The sequence below is a fragment of the Rhipicephalus microplus genome, chromosome 2 (genome assembly GCF_043290135.1).
Source record: "Rhipicephalus microplus isolate Deutch F79 chromosome 2, USDA_Rmic, whole genome shotgun sequence".
Classification (NCBI taxonomy): Eukaryota; Metazoa; Arthropoda; class Arachnida; order Ixodida; family Ixodidae; genus Rhipicephalus; species Rhipicephalus microplus.
In genome coordinates, this window is record NC_134701.1 from 250,740,956 (window position 1) to 250,757,688 (window position 16,733).

The window sequence follows — 16,733 nt, forward strand, 5'->3', positions numbered from 1 at the left end:
TGGGTGCCATCCTGGAAATTCATGGTGAAACCAGCCAAACTGAGGCTACAAAGCTGCACCCGAAAGATTTCTCACGTGTTGTGAAAGTCTTTCTTTGATGAAGCCCGTACGGTAATTACTGTTCAATAGCTTCGAACCAATATGCCGGGTGCGTACATCCCACAAACGATTCGGTGTCATAGTAGTAACACTGTCATTATTGCATAAGAAAACTCGCATCGAATTTCTGTATGTTCAAGTCCCATATTTCTGAACACCAATGACTCTACCTCAGGTATTCGTGGGCTCCAAGCGTACCGGTTTTTCGCATTGTCGTAAGGAAACTGGTTATGTACTCGTCTTTGAAATGCATGCCTGCACAATCAGTGCTACTCGTACCCTTTTCTACAAAGCTTGTTTGCTATTCCTCATACGATATACCGGCATCGTACGTGTTGACAATGCATGCATGGCGCGGAACAACAACATTTCAAGGGCGTATATACATAAGGCCTGAAACATGTGCACATCGACTGATCGACGAGACGCTTAGCGTTTTGCTTATAGACGTTCCTGTGCGTGCCTGCTTATTGCGGAGTTTCCCGAGGTATAGTGAATCGACGATAACCACGTTTTCCAGGTTTTATTTATTTTCCGTTATGCAAGCTTAGCATATATCGACGATACAGTCTAAATACATTTCCAGGCAGCGCGCGTCAATTTAGCGCACATGCGTTCGCGGGAAATCGGAATCGTTTCGAAGCGCGTCGGAACGACGGACGACTCTAAATGATGATCCCCTTTCTTCTGACGCTCGCGGAAAAACACGTCGGACCTCACTCGACGGAGGCCTGGCCGGCGACGTCGACGGCAAGGGCGCCTTTGCGTCACCCATGCCCTCTCCTGCTCTCACCTGAGGTGCAAGACGGCTTTCCCTGTCCGTGTGTGCGTACATGGAACGAAAGAAGCCGCGTTATCCCGCCCAACTGCTTTCTCTCCTGCTTGGATTTTTTTTTTTTCATTTTTATTTCCCGAGGGCCATCGGGCCGTTGCCTCCTCTCCTCTTGGCCGCCGCTATAACAAGTAGCGGCCTGGTTCTTTTCGTTCAGTGAGAAAAGAAAGCGCAGCCTAGACAAGAGGGGGTGCTCGAGGAGCCAAAGTGTATGGTGTTTTTGTTTTTGATCCCCCAGCAAAAACTTTCAGACGCGTGACCCCGTGCTTGTAGTTTGTAAGCGGCCGGGATGAAACAGAAACCTTCTTCACCACGGATCCACCTCTCCTCAGATGGCAACAAGTTCGTGGAGTTCGGCATCGTCCGACAGGGACGATGCGGTGGGCCCGAGGTTCACCTGCGGTGCCGTATCACGGCCATGTCGCGGCTCTCGCCTCGCGACAGCAAGACGGTGTCCAAGATCCCCAGCAAGGTCGACGACGTCACGTTGGAGGAGCCGGCTATCGTGGCAGGACCCGTGGCCGGACCTGTGTCGCGTGTCTTCGGACTCTTCAAGAGCGTCGCGCATCGCATCAGGTGCATGAACCGACTGCTAGTGCCGCCCGCTGATGAGTCGAGAGTCGAAGACCTGCTTCCCGAGGATGACGAAGGCGTCCTGTCCGACCTTCCCGACCAGGTGCCCGTGGAAGAAAAAGTGCTCGAGTGGGCTGAGGGCGTGCTTCGAAGCGGGCTTCCGGATATTCAGGTGTCCCCTCCGGATAGCGACGGAGGTTCAGACGCGGACGATGAATGCGATGACGACGAGGAAGAAGATGGCAGTTCTGGTTTTTTCAGCGACGAGCTCAGTGAAACGGATGTCGACTCGGTCCTCTCTACCAGCGACAAACAGATTCAGTGCAGCTTGGGTCGCTACACGCTGAGCCAAGCGCAGCGTCGGGAACGAACCAAGCTGAAGCTCGTTTCGCACTCAGAACTTCCGGAATGGTTGAAGAACAACGAGTACCTCGTGAGGTACCACAGGCCTCCGCTGTACAGCTGGCGCGCGTGTGCCCGCTCCATCTTCAGCCTGCATACGGAAAGCGGAAACATCTGGACGCACCTTCTCGGTGCCTTGGGTTTCCTAGCGCTGGGCGTTCACTTCTTCCGCTCCGACGTTCTCGCCCTGGACTGGGCGGGTTGTCTCGCCTTCGGCATCTACTTCGCCGGGGCAGCCCTATGCCTCACTCTTTCTACGACGTACCACACGTTCAACTGCCACTCCGCGAAAGTGGGCAAGTTCTTCTGCAAGATGGACTATTTCGGCATCACGGTGCTCATTTTGGGCTCGTTCTACCCGTGGCTCTACTTCCAGTTCCTCTGCGAGCCCCTCAAGCGGCTAGTCTATGGTCTCCTAGTGACTGCTTCCGGTCTCTTGACCATGCGCGTATCGTTGTCGCACAAGTTCGGCGAAGCGCGCTACCGCGCCCTTCGCGCGGGAATCTTCTTCAGCTTCGCCCTGGTGTGCGGTGTCCTCCCGTCTGCGCACTACGGGATCCAGCATGGTTGGAACGACCTCATGTACAAGAGTTCCTTCCTGTACATCCTGCTCATGGTGGCCATCTACGTGAGCGGCTGTTGCGTCTACGCGAGCCGCGTTCCTGAGCGATTCTTTCCCGGACGCTGCGACCTGGCCTTCCAGAGTCACCAGATCTTCCACGTGCTCGTGCTCATGGGTGCCCTGGCGCACTACCACGGGCTTTCGAAGCTGGCCACTCTCAGGGTGTCTCAGGGTTCCTGCCCACTGGGACAGACCGACTCTCTGCTGCACAGCTTGGCACTTGTATGAAGCAAGGCCAATACGACAGGAGAAGAAACGAGGCTGACCTAGATTTTTCAGGTGAGAATATTTTTTCTAGTAGATGTCTTACTTCTACAAAGAAGAACGCCAGATACGTACCATCGTTTTATAATATCGAGCGGCGTGGTACGTGCAAATATTTAAGTTTGCTGACATTTATTGGTGCTTGTGTTAAGTCCTGTATTAGAATCTGGAAGTATGGACATAAAGGCTACTGTAGAAAACAATACCTAAGGGTTTTTAGGAGCCGAATGTGACTAATGTTCTTAAAGATGCACGGTAAACATGGCCAAGAGTCGCATGCATTCAAAACAGAACTCTGCTTATTCTCCCTGTACCAAGCACGATGATAGCGATAGCTATGGGGGTCTTTAACCACTATCGTCACGGCCTCGTGTGGTGTTGTCAGGTCAAGGTTTTCATCGGTCACCGATCTGCGAACTAAATGTTAGTAACGGAGGGCCCTGAACACCGTTAAAGCCTGTTGGTGACCCTGATTCAACGCTCTGCCTCGGTGTGCCACTTGCAGCTCACGGTTTACTGCACTGCACGTTAACAGTTGACTCAAATGAGCGATGCTCTCCTTGAACATGTGTACTGAGGACAGGTTGCGCACATTCTGACGAGTGCAGTAAAAGAACGACGAAGTGCGACCAATTCAGGAAGTGTTTGGTTTGTAGATGCTACTCTCCACTGACCGATTACCTTCACTCATAATTTTTAAGACATCGCTTGCAGGCGGTACTTTTTATTAGGAGCAGTTCGAACGTAACAACATATTGTCATTACTAGTATTGTTGGATGTGTCGCTCGTTATGTAAATGGCAGGCTTGCGTTTTGAGAATTACACATCCTGGTTGTTCAAGTGTACACCGTTTCACGACGAAAAACCCACCGCAGTGGCCTTCTTATGAGCACTGAAGTCGTGTATATTCAAAGTTATAGTCTAGGGCTCTGTACTTCAGCCGGAGCAAAGGACGTGCATGTTCATGCACGTAGACATCTGTATAGAACTGAAACACGAGTTCCTATCTTCAGACGGTTTCGCAGTCCTTTAATGTGGCATCTTTCTCAGCTTCAGTATGGCTTCAAAACCGTGAAACCTATATCAGATACATAAGCGACATAAGCAAAAAAAAAAAAAAAAGATACGTGCGAAGTGCGCGCAACCGCCCCCATTGTCAGTCGTGTTCGCAGCGCTGTTATGCACGTCTCCTCACAAGCGCCACACTCTTTGTATAAAAGGTTAGTTTCCGAGTGCTGTTACATCAATCTTCTCAGTGAACAGTGAATAACTATGCAAACTTCGGTGGTTAGGATAAGAAAAAAAGAGAAGAAGAAACCGCATTTCAGATGCATACTGTGATGCAACAAAAGGAGGGCCAGCTAGAAAAAAAAAAAGAAAGACGAAAGAAGTGCTGAGTACTTTTTTTTTATTCGAAGAAAGGAAAGAATGTGAGCAAGAAAATACGCGACATAAACCTATCAACTATCACGCTAGTTGTATTGAAGACTGACACATTCCAGCGAAGATACGCCCATCAACGCAACGGTCTTTCACAATAAGGTCGGGAAAACGTTTCTTTTTTTTTTTTTAGCCTGATAACATTATTACCGAAACATAGCGTCTAAATGGCGGCAGACGTCGCTCTGAGGTATGCCACAGGGAGACGCATAATATACTTCAATAAAAAGATTTCACTGGCGTTCGTATAGTTGCACAGTATACGTCGATGGTACTCAACCAGGGCTGCAACACAATGGTATATCGTCGACAGGCAAAACCGAAACACAGAGAAGATCCATTGCAGTTGTTTTAAAACCGACTCGTTACGCTTGGTCATGACCGTCAGTTGTTCGCAGTGGCATGTATACAAGTACATTGACAACGTGGAGCGTTGTCCAGCGTGCCCTCACTTCTCAAGAGCATCGCCATCAGCTGATAGGCCAGTTCCCATGAGAGCGAACAGGAAGCGCGGTACAAACGGCATACCCGAGAGAAGCCACTGGTCCACTGACGAGACGTCAGCGACCTCGGAAACGAACCGCTATTTTCGAACGCTCGTAATTTTAAAGCCTGCCGCGCTGTGTGATACATACCGTGGAGGATAAGAAAGCGGCGCGTGTCTCGGAGCTCCTTTTTTTTTTTTCCTCGCGTCCTGTCCACTCATAACTCGCGCGTTCTTTTCTGTTCTTCGCGTTTGCTTGTCTCTTCTTCCACTGCGCTACCAGTGACCCGCTTTTTTCGCAGAAGCGTATAACGCAGTGGACAGGCGAGCACACACATGCACGCGCTGCTGCGTTGACTTCCTTCCTTCCTTTTATAGCCGAACGCGGAAGTGTGTGGCAGCCATGCCACGAGCGAAGCGATGCGGCTGCGCGCAAGACCGGGTGCGACCTTACGAGTGTGAAAAAGAAAAAAGGAAGCAAAGAAAGCGCGCATTTCTGACTAAGGTATACGTGATTCGAACGTATACGCTTGCTCCGAACAATGACCTCGTTGGCTTGCAGTTGGGAAGGAAGGCATAACTTAACTAAACGACAGGGAAAGGAAGAGTGGAGACGTGGCGCATGCACGAATTAGCCCTTGATAGTTACGGTGACGTAACTTGCAGCAGGACGCACGTGCGCAGAAACGCGTGGAGAAAACTGGTTTGCATATGATCAAAGGACGGTAGTGAGAGCTTATCTTACTCACTTAACGACAGTGCGTGAGTTATACGCCTGAGTGCCTCTGTTGAGGGCTCAGAACAATGGCCGCGCAACATCGACAATCGATCGATCGATTGATTGATTGATTGATTTATCGATCGATCGATCGATCGATTGATTGATTGATTGATTGATTGATTGATTCGCTATATGTAGTTTTATAGAGTTACGCAATGGAACGAATGCTGCAGTCGTAGGACGCAGTGATCACGTGTCATTTTGCTCTGCAGCAGATCCCCATAGTGCGCCAGACGCTGCAAGTTTGTTCTTCCAGCTTGTAATCAGAAACTATGTGACGGGTCCACATGAATTTCCGCACGCTACTGAAGTGAACTTTTCACTTGTTATTACAGCGTGCGCACGCTTCCCTGGCGAACACGTGTGCGTGAAGGGGTGGCGGAGGACGCGCTCAGCGGACACGAGAAGGCGGCAAGGCTATTAAGCGCCGTCCATGCGAAGCGGCTCAACTCCGCAATCTTGCCGCGTGCACCTAATGTTTACCGGCGCGATCGTTGCGTGAAGTGCAGTCACCCAGTGACCTCCAGCAGCGCGTGGTAGTGGCTAGCTGACAGGGACGACAAAGCTGTGTTCATCTTGCAGGACCGCTTTTGCCGACATGTTTAACATTGAAACATAAAGCGTTTGCTGCTACTGAATATCACTTAGTGTCTCACGCACTTGTAGCCATTTGCCGGGGTGTACTGAGCACTATAGGTGTGCATCTGTTTTCCATACAGTCTCACACAATAAGGATGACTACCTTGAGAAACTAAGGCCTTGAGCGAGGGCGATGGGTATGAAGGGCGAGAGGCACCGTATAGTTGTTGTTCTAAGCTTTCAGGTATAATTGCAATGTACTTTTCAATTTTTGCTTGTGTTTTGCGTACTTGGACTCGACTGCGCTAATTGAGGCTTTGCCGGTAGCTTGGACACACACTGCAGCCAAAAGTGTTATATATATATATATATATATATATATATATATATATATATATATATATATATATATATATATATATATATATATATATATATGTATATATATATATATATATATATATATATATATACAAACTCTTGTGAGGTTTGCAGTGAGTTCGGTCATCAATAACGGTCTCGTGCTCCTGAAGCGACCGCTGAAATATTAAAGCTGAACCTAAATATACTGCTAGATTTTCGTGTTTGCAGATATGTATATTCAATATAGGCGTTCATGTGACATCTCCTTCCAGGTCGTTTAGAACTCACGGCGTTCTTCTGCTGAATATGAGGTCACTGTTTCGAAACCGTAGCCGCAGCGACTGCATCACAATGAGAGTAAATTTCAATACCAAATGCTTGTGACGTGAACGAATAATTTGTGCTTGTCACAATTATTTCGCCGTCTTAAGGATCTCACACAGTCCAGGAAGCACATCACGATGGTGACGTTCATGAATCAATGAATGAGTCACACAGCTTAAGTGGGACGCAACGGTTGTATAGCGTAAGCCAACTAATATCTGCCGCTAAGTCATCTCGTTTCGCCGTTGTAAGCACTGAAGAAAGCTAACGGAAGTGGTCTAAACTGGCTGCAGCCTTTTTCAAAGCGTCTCCATAATAAAAATTCTTCGCTGTAGCTACAAATTAAATGGCCTCCTCAAAATTCACGTACAGTAGCCATTTACCGTCGCTCATGGGCTGCATTAGGTCGATACTCTTTAGTAATTTGCTTGAAACGCTGCCCAGGCCTTCTGATTGCCTGCAAGCAGCACATTTGTCGACTAAGCACTGACTCTACGCGTGCCCACTGCACAGACCCTTTTTTTGTCCTTCTCTAAATCACGAAGCAGAACGGCAGTTAATTATGCGAAGCCGGTATGCTCCCCTCATGTCTGTTATCGCTAATATAGTTCTGACGGCCAGCTGCCTGCAGCGTGAGCAGGTGGTTGCTACAAATGAATCGAGCCAACGGCGTCGACCTCACACATACCCCTGTGCTTTATTACGTTCTTTATTCTTAGCTACACTGAAGGCGTTTCTGTCGACCTGGGCATCATTCGGACAGGTATACTTCGTACATCATCTCAGCTGTCTTCCAAATCGACTTTATATTGTCTTGGTTTGTTCTCGGAAGCAAGCGAGGTTTGAGGAAAGTCTTTTATATATTTTTATTGCGTACGTTTACCCTATGACATCAATACATATTAAACAAATTGCGCAGTTTCGTTTCATCCGTTTTGAAGGACGCTAGTGGCATGGCATTTAGCCCAATACACGGTTGGCGGCCTCGTCTATAAATATATATATATATATATATATATATATATATATATATATATATATATATATATATATATATATATATATATGCCTTTGCCCTAGACCGCCACGGATCCCTCCACGTTGTTTACTCGCCGGTGAAAGTTGCGTGCGCGGGAATGACCCTCGACGCCGACTGCTACTTGGCAGAGTGCCCTGTCTGGTCGCGGAAGATACGGTCGCCTCAGCGTAGTAGCCGATGTGACGTCATTAATGACGAAAGCGGCAGCCTTGAAGAATTGCCCGACTTCTAAGCGTCCACGCGGCTTTGTTCACGCTCTCTCTTCCTTTCTCGCTCCCTTTATCTGTTTGTGTCTGCTTCGTTATTTTTTTTTCACAATACCTGCTCCTTATGTAACTTTCAAGTACGTCGGAATAGATGCCGTCAAGGGCGACGTCCGACGCCCTGCTTTGAATTCACGAACGATAAGGCTAATGGGGTGGCATGTGCGGGAAGGCTATTTTTGGAAAGCGAGGTGACAGAGAGAACCTTTCTTTCGGAGATCGGACGCTCTGATGTTTTTTCTTACGGTCCTTTTTCGGACATCGCCGGGTAAATCGAATGTCGGTACTGTTTCCGGTCGCTGTCCGCTTATCTCTTAGATTCGCGGATTACAATTAAAAGGCTGGCAAAGCGTTAATCATTCCATCACTTTTCCTTTACTTTATATTTAGTTAGTTTGACCCTATGTAGGATCAGTTAGGCGCCTCGGCGTTATAAAAAAGTGGGCGATTTCCCTTCTACCTCTCCTCGGCATTGCTATCTCCATCGGTTGCTTTAACTCACAGGTGCCTGGGCCTCGAATGTTAATTTTACATACATACATACATACATACATACATACATACATACATACATACATACATACATACATACATACATACATACATACATACATACATACATACATACATACATACATACATACATACATACATACATACATACATACATACATACATACATACATACATACATACATACATACATACATACATTGAATTAACTACAATTATGTACAAATATAGTGATGATACGACGCAGTAATTTGCGCCGTGAACATCGAAGGCGAGTGACGGATTTTGCGCCGAAATTTGCCAATAAAATCGGCTCGCTTATGTTGAAGTGCCATTGGAATAGCTCAGGCTCTTCCCCCGGAAAATAGGCAAATTTGTGCTATTATGCCATTGAGGAAAGCGGATCATACCGCGGTGGCAGCGTCGTACTATATATATATATATATACTGAGTCGCTCGATTTAGCGGGGGTCATACCAGTTAGTTAGAAGGTCTTAGGGGGCGGAAGAGGGCAATCCTGTGAAGCCAGGCTAACCACGGGAGTGTAATTACCCGGAAAACTCGACTCGGCGAAAAAAATCGACCCTACGCATTGCACCCGTGATTCTCATCTAATAGCCTGGTCGCTGTAATTTACATCGCTGTTATCACTGCGCTGTAATTTGCCGCGAACTTGCTAATTCGGTTGCAATTAACAAAGGTCCCTGTGACCTTCCAGATAATCTTGTACAACAACCAAAACGCGGGTAATTGCATAGAGTTATCCTTATTTACCGTACATATTTGTTCATCACGTGATGAACAAATATGTACGGAGCTAGGAATTTCAAGAAACCATGCTGCAGGCCCGTGTGCTCAGATTTTGGTGCACGTTAAAGAACTCCAAGTGGTCGAAATTTTCGGGGCCCTCCACTACAGCGTCTCTCATAATTATATGGTGGCTTTAGAACTATAAACCCATACATCAATCAATCAATTATTTCAATAGACTAGTACACTGCACTAGGTGATTTTTCTGTAGATAGTACGTAGTATATACTTCGCCTGCAACATAAACTGACTGGATGTTTATTGCAACGCAAGGGTCAGTGGTCTTTGGCAGCTGCAAAGCGTCTTGTGTCGCTGTGTGAATGCACAGTTTACTACGCACGGGTATTTTAATACCACACACACAAAAAAAACTGGACTTCCGGCATGTCACCGTTACCCGCCGCGCTTCTCGTCGACACTTGGACACGCTATGCCGCGTGCAGCCTCCACCAGTAACGTTGGCCTCCACAGCATCTCGCGCAACTGCGTCTCACGTACACATACTACACGAACGGATTTGTTGTCGCATTAGCGTGCGCGTGGCTCCAAGTTATCCAACTTTAGCCTGAGTCCCAGCCGCGACGTTAGATTTCGAGACTCACAGGCGCAAAAATTTTATATTTAGGTCTCCGCGAGCTCGGTGTGCATCTTAACGCGGCGCCCTTCATCGTCACCGACGCGTGCACGCAAGCAAATGAGGCCGGAAGAGAAGCAACGCCGCTGTTACTCAACGCTTGCGTCATCGGCGGTGTATATATACGAAACGCCGGCACCGGCGGCAGAGATGCAATCGCCGTGCATCGCTTCGGGGGTAAAGGAACTTGCGAGAAGTTCTCGAATTTGAGTATATCATCGCTACAGCTGGCTTCGAGGCACGTGGGTATAAACGAGGCGTGTATGCGGCGACCTACGAGGAAATGGCAACTGCGGCGGCGACAGAAGGAAGTAAAGCAGGAAGGAAGTTGCGTCTTACGCTCATTCCGAGAGCTCGCACAACGGCACGTGTGCCTCGGCTGCAGTGTGGTGCGATGTGCTGGTAGAAAGAAGAGAGCGAAAGAGAGAGAGAAGGAGGGTAGACTCGTGTTTCGTTTGCGAAAACGCGGCCGTTATGTCATTAGAGAATCTCGAGGAAACGTTTTATAAACCGCAGCCAGTGCGAAATGGTTGCCCCGTGGTAGTATATACGCTACAGTATCTCGCAGAAAAAGAAAGCAGATTAAGATTATGCAACAAGCGTAGGTGGATAATGGAATCATTAAATTGGAGTCACGACCACTATAGATCCCATTTCTTGTCGTGTAGGGAACATGGGACAGTGGTGAACGTACATTGAAAAATGTGTGCGTGGCACAGATGTAGGCCAAAAGTGCAGAATGGAACTATTTCAAGTTTTGTATTCGTCCTGCCCTGTGCCCCGCCGCGGTGGTCTAGTGGCTAAGGTACTCGGCTGCTGACCCGCAGGTCGCGGGATCAAATTCCGGCTGCGGCGGCTGAGTTTCCGATGGAGGTGGAAACGTTGTAGGCCCGTGTGCTCAGATTTGGGTGCACGTTAAAGAACCCCAGGTGGTCGAAATTTCTGGAGTCCTCCACTACGGCGTCTCTCATAATCATATGGTGGTTTTCGGATGTTAAACCACACATATCAATCATCAATCCTGCCCTGTTAGGAAGTCCCTAAGTCTAGCAAACGATAGCAACACACGGAACACGCCCGTCGCGTCAACAAACGTTATGGGCTGTCGTAAAGTGCAGAGTGAAAGTGTTTCTTTAACGATACTGTGCACGCCACAGGACTGTAAACAACCTTTCCTACAGACATGTTTCAATAGGGTGTTTGTGCGCGTGCACGTTGAATACAGCTCATAATTGAAAGCCTATAGCGCAGAGTTTATTGACAGTGACCATGCACGGATGCATTAACAAGATTTTTTTTGTGAACAGTCTCTGTAATTTTTTTCCTGTTTATATTGTATACCCCACCCTTTATGTAAAGCCCTGCGGGGTCTTCAAGGTAAAATAAATGAAATCAAATTAAATGAAATGATCTTACAGCTCGTAGGCCCTTCAGTCTGTCAACCATGCACATTTATGATTTTGAACTTTTCACAGCATGACAAAGAGCAATTTTGCGGACGATACAAAATAAAGGAGGTCGCATGGAGCCTCCGTTGCGTATGAAACTTATAATTGTTTCGTTGATTTAATAACTCACTGCTATTATGTTGACTTTCAGAAGAAGGTCACAAAAAATAATTTGTCCTCAGCAACCACTGTTACCAATTTTATGAATGCAAATTCTTTTTACTTAGTTGTGTCAATAATCGTAGTTTCTCAGCTCAAGTCGCCATCATCAGTGGCAGTTTGGGTTACCACATGTCACTTAAAACACGCGCTTTCTTTTTTTTTTCTCTTTCCAGACTTGGACCTTCAGGCTCTCCTTCCCGACCAGCTGGCAAGCCGAGGTCGTCTCCGATGTAGCGTCGCAAATAGCACGTCGCTTTCAGCGGCCTGCGCAGCGTCGAAGAGCCGAGAAACTACAGGTGTTCATCGCAGAAACGAACCGAAGCCGCAGCTTGTGTCCGAAGTGCGGCGCTTCGTCCTTCCCCCATTCGCCGGTCACGACGCTGCAAGACCTATAGGAGACGACCGAGGAGGAGTCCAAGCGCAGAGCCATGGCGTTGCTCACGTTCGTCCCCGAATTCTCGCGAGACTGACGAGAATCGAGAACGTCCCTCCCCGTATGTTTCAGCTATCATACGCAAAGAGTGTAACGCCATGGGGACACAACCACGTCCAGGACCGGTCAAAGCAATATCGCGTGATACCTTCGGAAGGAAGAGCGTGCAGACTTATAGCGTTCCCAAACACCCACCGCTGTCGCAACCTTCGGGTCTCCAAGCGCGCTCAGCTTTAACATCGCTGCTGACGACATCGCGAGCTGCGACGCACGCATGCGAAATATGGGCCAAAACACTCGGACGGAAGATGCGTGCGCATTTCACAGACTGTTGCGTGGTTTTGAAACGATGTCCCACCAGGCGTATATGCTTCCGAGAAGTCAGAAGACGTGCCTGTATTCTTCGCTTGGTGGCGCCGCTGTGCAAGACATCCTCATTGTAGCCACTGCCAATGGACACACCCGCCAAGCTGCACCATCTAGTTCCCTCGTTCCAGCCATATAATATACAAGCTTAGCGGTGTGTGGCCGAGTGTTCCAGTCATTGTAAACCTCCTGCCGGATTCACGTCACTTTTTGGATTGACCGAGACGCGATGTATATACAAGAGCATATATTTGCGGTGAACTCTATGGCTGCGTCATTGATTATATAGTACGTAAATTAATAAATTAACGCAATGTATATTTGTTGTCTTGTACTCAGCGTATATGGTACATATGCAGGAGTTGCACGGTATACCGTACTTTTTTTACTTGTGTCGGTTGACGCCTAATAAAAACTTTTTTCTGACATAATGGAGTTCTTACGTGTACGTATGTAGCAGCACCCCTTCCACAGTTCACAAGCAAAACACTTTTTGTGAGCTTCTCAAAGCACACAAAAACGCAAAAAAATTAAAGGAATACCACTAATGACGGAACATCACTTTATTATTATAGGTAGACGCGGAAGTAATGGGAATAGAAGAAAATTACACATTATTTAATGGTCTATTGAGGTTATCAGCATCAAGTAGCCCAATTCATTCAGACAACACAAAATGGCTTGTAATCGAACACCCTATCGCATTTCAGAGCAAGGATGACTCAAGCAACGATGACCTGAAGGTGTCAATTATTGAGGGTGGTAACAGACTAAAGACATAGGCTGTTCTTTTATCGTAACCAGGCCAGTCGCCGAAGAATCAAATACTAAAACACCTTTCTACACTATTCACACATTTCACGTCGCTAGCTAACGAAGGCTAAATAGTCTACGGAAGAGGTCGCAGTTATATTTGAAAGAAAGAGAAGCCGGGCAATGCAATATTACGTAATGGCTTTGTAAGAAAGAAAGAAAGAAAAAAAGAAAGAAAGAAAGAAAGAAAGAAAAGAAAGGAAGAAAGAAAGAAAGAAAGAAAGAAAGGAAGAAAGAAAGAAAGAAAGAAAGAAAGAAATAAAGAAAGAAAGAAAGAAAGAAAGAAAGAAAGAAAGAAAGAAAGAAAGAAAGAAAGAAAGAAAGAAAGAAAGAAAGAAAGAAAGAAAAGGCTAGATAAAACGAAACTCTGCGAAATGCGTTGATACGCATCACTTTCACTCCGCTTAAAGCGAAGTGCTGGTAAACAGTAGCCCACTTAGGTCCTCGTTATGTTGTGGTAAGCCTGCACAAGGGACGCTGCAGCACACTATGGATACCGAATGCTGTATTGCACGCGGCGAGACATAGGTGCATGTAATACAGCAAGAGCTAGCGTTTTTGCCAAAGACACCATTGTGCACACGTATGGTGAATTAAATACTTCAAAGCTCCCGAAAAAAAGAAAGAAAACGCGTCATATTTCACTGCTGCATATTATAGTGTTCTCGTATGTTCCCACTTTCTGCACGCCGACACCATGCGCTCACTGTCAGAGCACACGAGACAAGACTGCATTGCGTGCAAGTTGGCAGCGCAGAGCCAGGTTTATTGAGCTCTCCGGGAGCCGTCCTGCGCTGCGAAAAGGGCACTCGGGAAGCGCTATATCCGAGTGCCCGCTACAGTCTGGGCGCACGACGCTTACTGGGCGTGTGGCGGTACATCAGCCGGCGCATGCTGCGGTGCGTCAGCCGCCTCTTGGGGCGGTGCCGATTCGGCAGCAGCCTCGTGTGGCGGTGCGTTAGCCGCCGCGTGCTCATCCTCCTGGCCCTCTGGTGCTGGAGGGACCTCTTGTCCGGGTTCCTCCCCTGCATGGCCGGCGGCTTCTTCGGCCTCCTCGTGCTCTGCTGCGGGCAGCTCCGAGGCGCTGACTGCGGACACCGGCGGCCGCATGGCGTCGCCGAGCGCTTTCTTCTCCACCACGTAGACGATGGCGCACAGCACGGCCACCTCGACGCAGATGCCCATGAAAGGGAGCAGCGCCGCGTACTTGCCTTTAACCTCGACCGTGTGCTCGAACTCCACGTGCTCCTTGCCGTTATCCACTAGGCACACGTACTTGCCGGCGTCTTCCGTCGTGAGCGGCTTGAAGCGGATCATGGCGTCCTCCACTTCCTCGAACTTCTGCATCGTCACGCGATCGTCAACCTTCAGCGGCCGATCGTCCTTTGTCCAGGTCAGCGTGAACTTATTGGGGTAGCCCACGATGGCGACAGCGATGTACGCCTCTTTTCCCTCGACCCAGGCCGAGGGCGCGGTCGAGTGTCGCTCGCTCAGTGTGGCCGCCAGCTTGAAGAAGGCGTCGATCTCGGCGGAGTCGGCTCCGGCCGTGCACTTGTACTTGCCGGCGTCCTTGGGGGTTGGCTTCTCGATGGTCAGGCTCCACGTGGTCCTATTCTCGAGAACCTTGAGCCGCGGATCGTCCTCCGCTATGGGACCATCTCCTTCTTTCTCCCACTTAACCGGCACGCTCGCCTGGCCCGAGTCGCAGCTCAGCACGAACGGCTCGCCCGGGTCGATGGTGATGCCTTGACCCTTTTGCTCCTCGTTGGTGGTGATGGCGAGGACGCTGACGAGCAGCTGGGTGGACACCTGAGAGGCGAGCCGATCGCTGCAGTGCATATGCGCAGCTCGACATGTGTAGCTGCAAGAGAGGAAACGGCACATCTAGGGGTCATTCACAACGACGCTCTTTGACGGGAGTACGCGTCAGGGAATCTAGTTCGGCGAAAAACTGTTTTGAGCTAGTATTGGCAAAACAAAGCAAAGTACCATTTCTGGGATTACTTCAACAAGCCTGCTGCCAGTATCCAGAACGTAGGACGAAACAATTGAGCCTTCGCTTACACAAAAATAAAGGAAAAAAAAGCTTGTATTCCAGAGAAAATTAACCGATCCGGAATTTGTAGCTCTCTTGTATGTTCGGGTGGATGCCAGTTTTGTTTTTTTACGAATAAGTCAGTTGAGTCTGTTTTAACGATCTCTGTCTACTGTGAATGACGGCGGTACAGGAGGGATTACAGAAGGGTGAGGGGAGGGGGCATGGGCCCGGCACTCCTCTGACAAGCCAAGGGGTTTATCTAGCCCGTGAACTACGTGTATTGTACGTAGATTGTCTAAACTTTCCCTTTGCGGTTTCAAACACCTTTTGTGACTTGGAAAATTATCTCTTTCAGCAAAGTATCACACTACAAACACAGTTTGTAGAGCTGTTCTACGTACGCAAAGTCTTTTTGTTTCAAAACTTGAGCCATTATAAGGCAATTTTTCACCGTAATGATAATGCTGCAGGAAGAAAGTACTAAGCCACAAGCAGGATGATAAGTTAAATCGACAAATACTGTTTGCACGACCCTCCCACGTAATCTGGGTGATCGCAGTGCCACAGATCCCCCTGGTGGTCCTAGAGAAAAACCCGGCCATAAATATGGGTTAGCTCATGTAAGGTTAGGTTCGGTTAGGTTAGACTAGGCTCTTACGTATTGCGATCCTGGGGAGTTACGTGTAGAATCGTGAGCTTAGCATTCTCGACGCCATTTTTTCCGGGCGACAAGATAAGCCGATCCGAAGGCGTCAGTGGTGAATCACCGAGAAACCACAAGACGCGGGGACGCGGCTCGGTGTCGATATTGCACAGGATGCTGAACGATTTGTTCACCTGCGGGAAAGATACAGCGTCATCAGTCGTCACTTCATTTTGGTAGACTTGGCGCGACCTGAGAAATACAAGCTCCACTCACAGTCATCACTTCCCCTAGCACAGGGAATTTGCGTAGACATTCCGTCCAATTACAGTTGCAAATTTCCGTGACGTCAGTATTTTTTTTGCGAGTTTCGAGTAATTGTTTCCGTACAGACATGTTTGTGTCGTTGTCCGAGTAGAAAACTTGAGCATCCTGGCAAATTTCATCAGAGATTTCGATGTCACTGCTTACATTAGTGCCATATTTTAGGTATAGAAATAACGAACCCGTAGTTTTCTATATATGGGACTTTACATTGGCACAGAAAAAGTGTTTGCGGTTCGAAAAAAAAACTGACTTGCACAACACTCCTACATAGGTGATCTGAAAGCCTGCCGGTCTTGTGCGTGGAGTTCATCTTTATTCTTGGGTTGTAGCCGAGTGCATGACGATGCATAAGTGCTCATGCTTGTTGCACTGGCCATGACAAGTCGCCCTGTGGAATAGCTGGCTCAAGCGACATATTCCGCAAAAGCATTTCTCAGCACTATAGTGGGAATGTCGGGCGGGCTGGCGGGCGGGCTGGCG

General features: G+C 48.1%; 2 protein-coding genes across 2 annotated transcripts; one reads left to right on the plus strand and one right to left on the minus strand.

The window, feature by feature from the left end:
• Positions 1-1,074: 1,074 nt before the first annotated feature.
• Positions 1,075-12,863, plus strand: LOC119170144 (adiponectin receptor protein 2). Its single transcript, XM_037421202.2, has 2 exons — positions 1,075-2,807; positions 11,807-12,863. Exon 1 carries the CDS (start codon positions 1,221-1,223, stop codon positions 2,754-2,756), a length of 1,536 nt encoding a protein of 511 aa, XP_037277099.2. The 5' UTR covers positions 1,075-1,220; the 3' UTR covers positions 2,757-2,807; positions 11,807-12,863.
• Positions 12,864-13,452: 589 nt separating this feature from the next.
• LOC119169290 (basigin) lies at positions 13,453-16,208 on the minus strand. The gene is made up of 3 exons (XM_037420403.2): positions 16,203-16,208; positions 15,942-16,120; positions 13,453-15,106 (listed from the first exon to the last, which is right to left on the minus strand). The coding sequence occupies exons 1-3, from the start codon at positions 16,206-16,208 to the stop codon at positions 14,104-14,106; spliced, it is 1,188 nt and encodes a 395-aa protein (XP_037276300.2). The 3' UTR covers positions 13,453-14,103.
• Between the last annotated feature and the right edge of the window lie 525 nt (positions 16,209-16,733).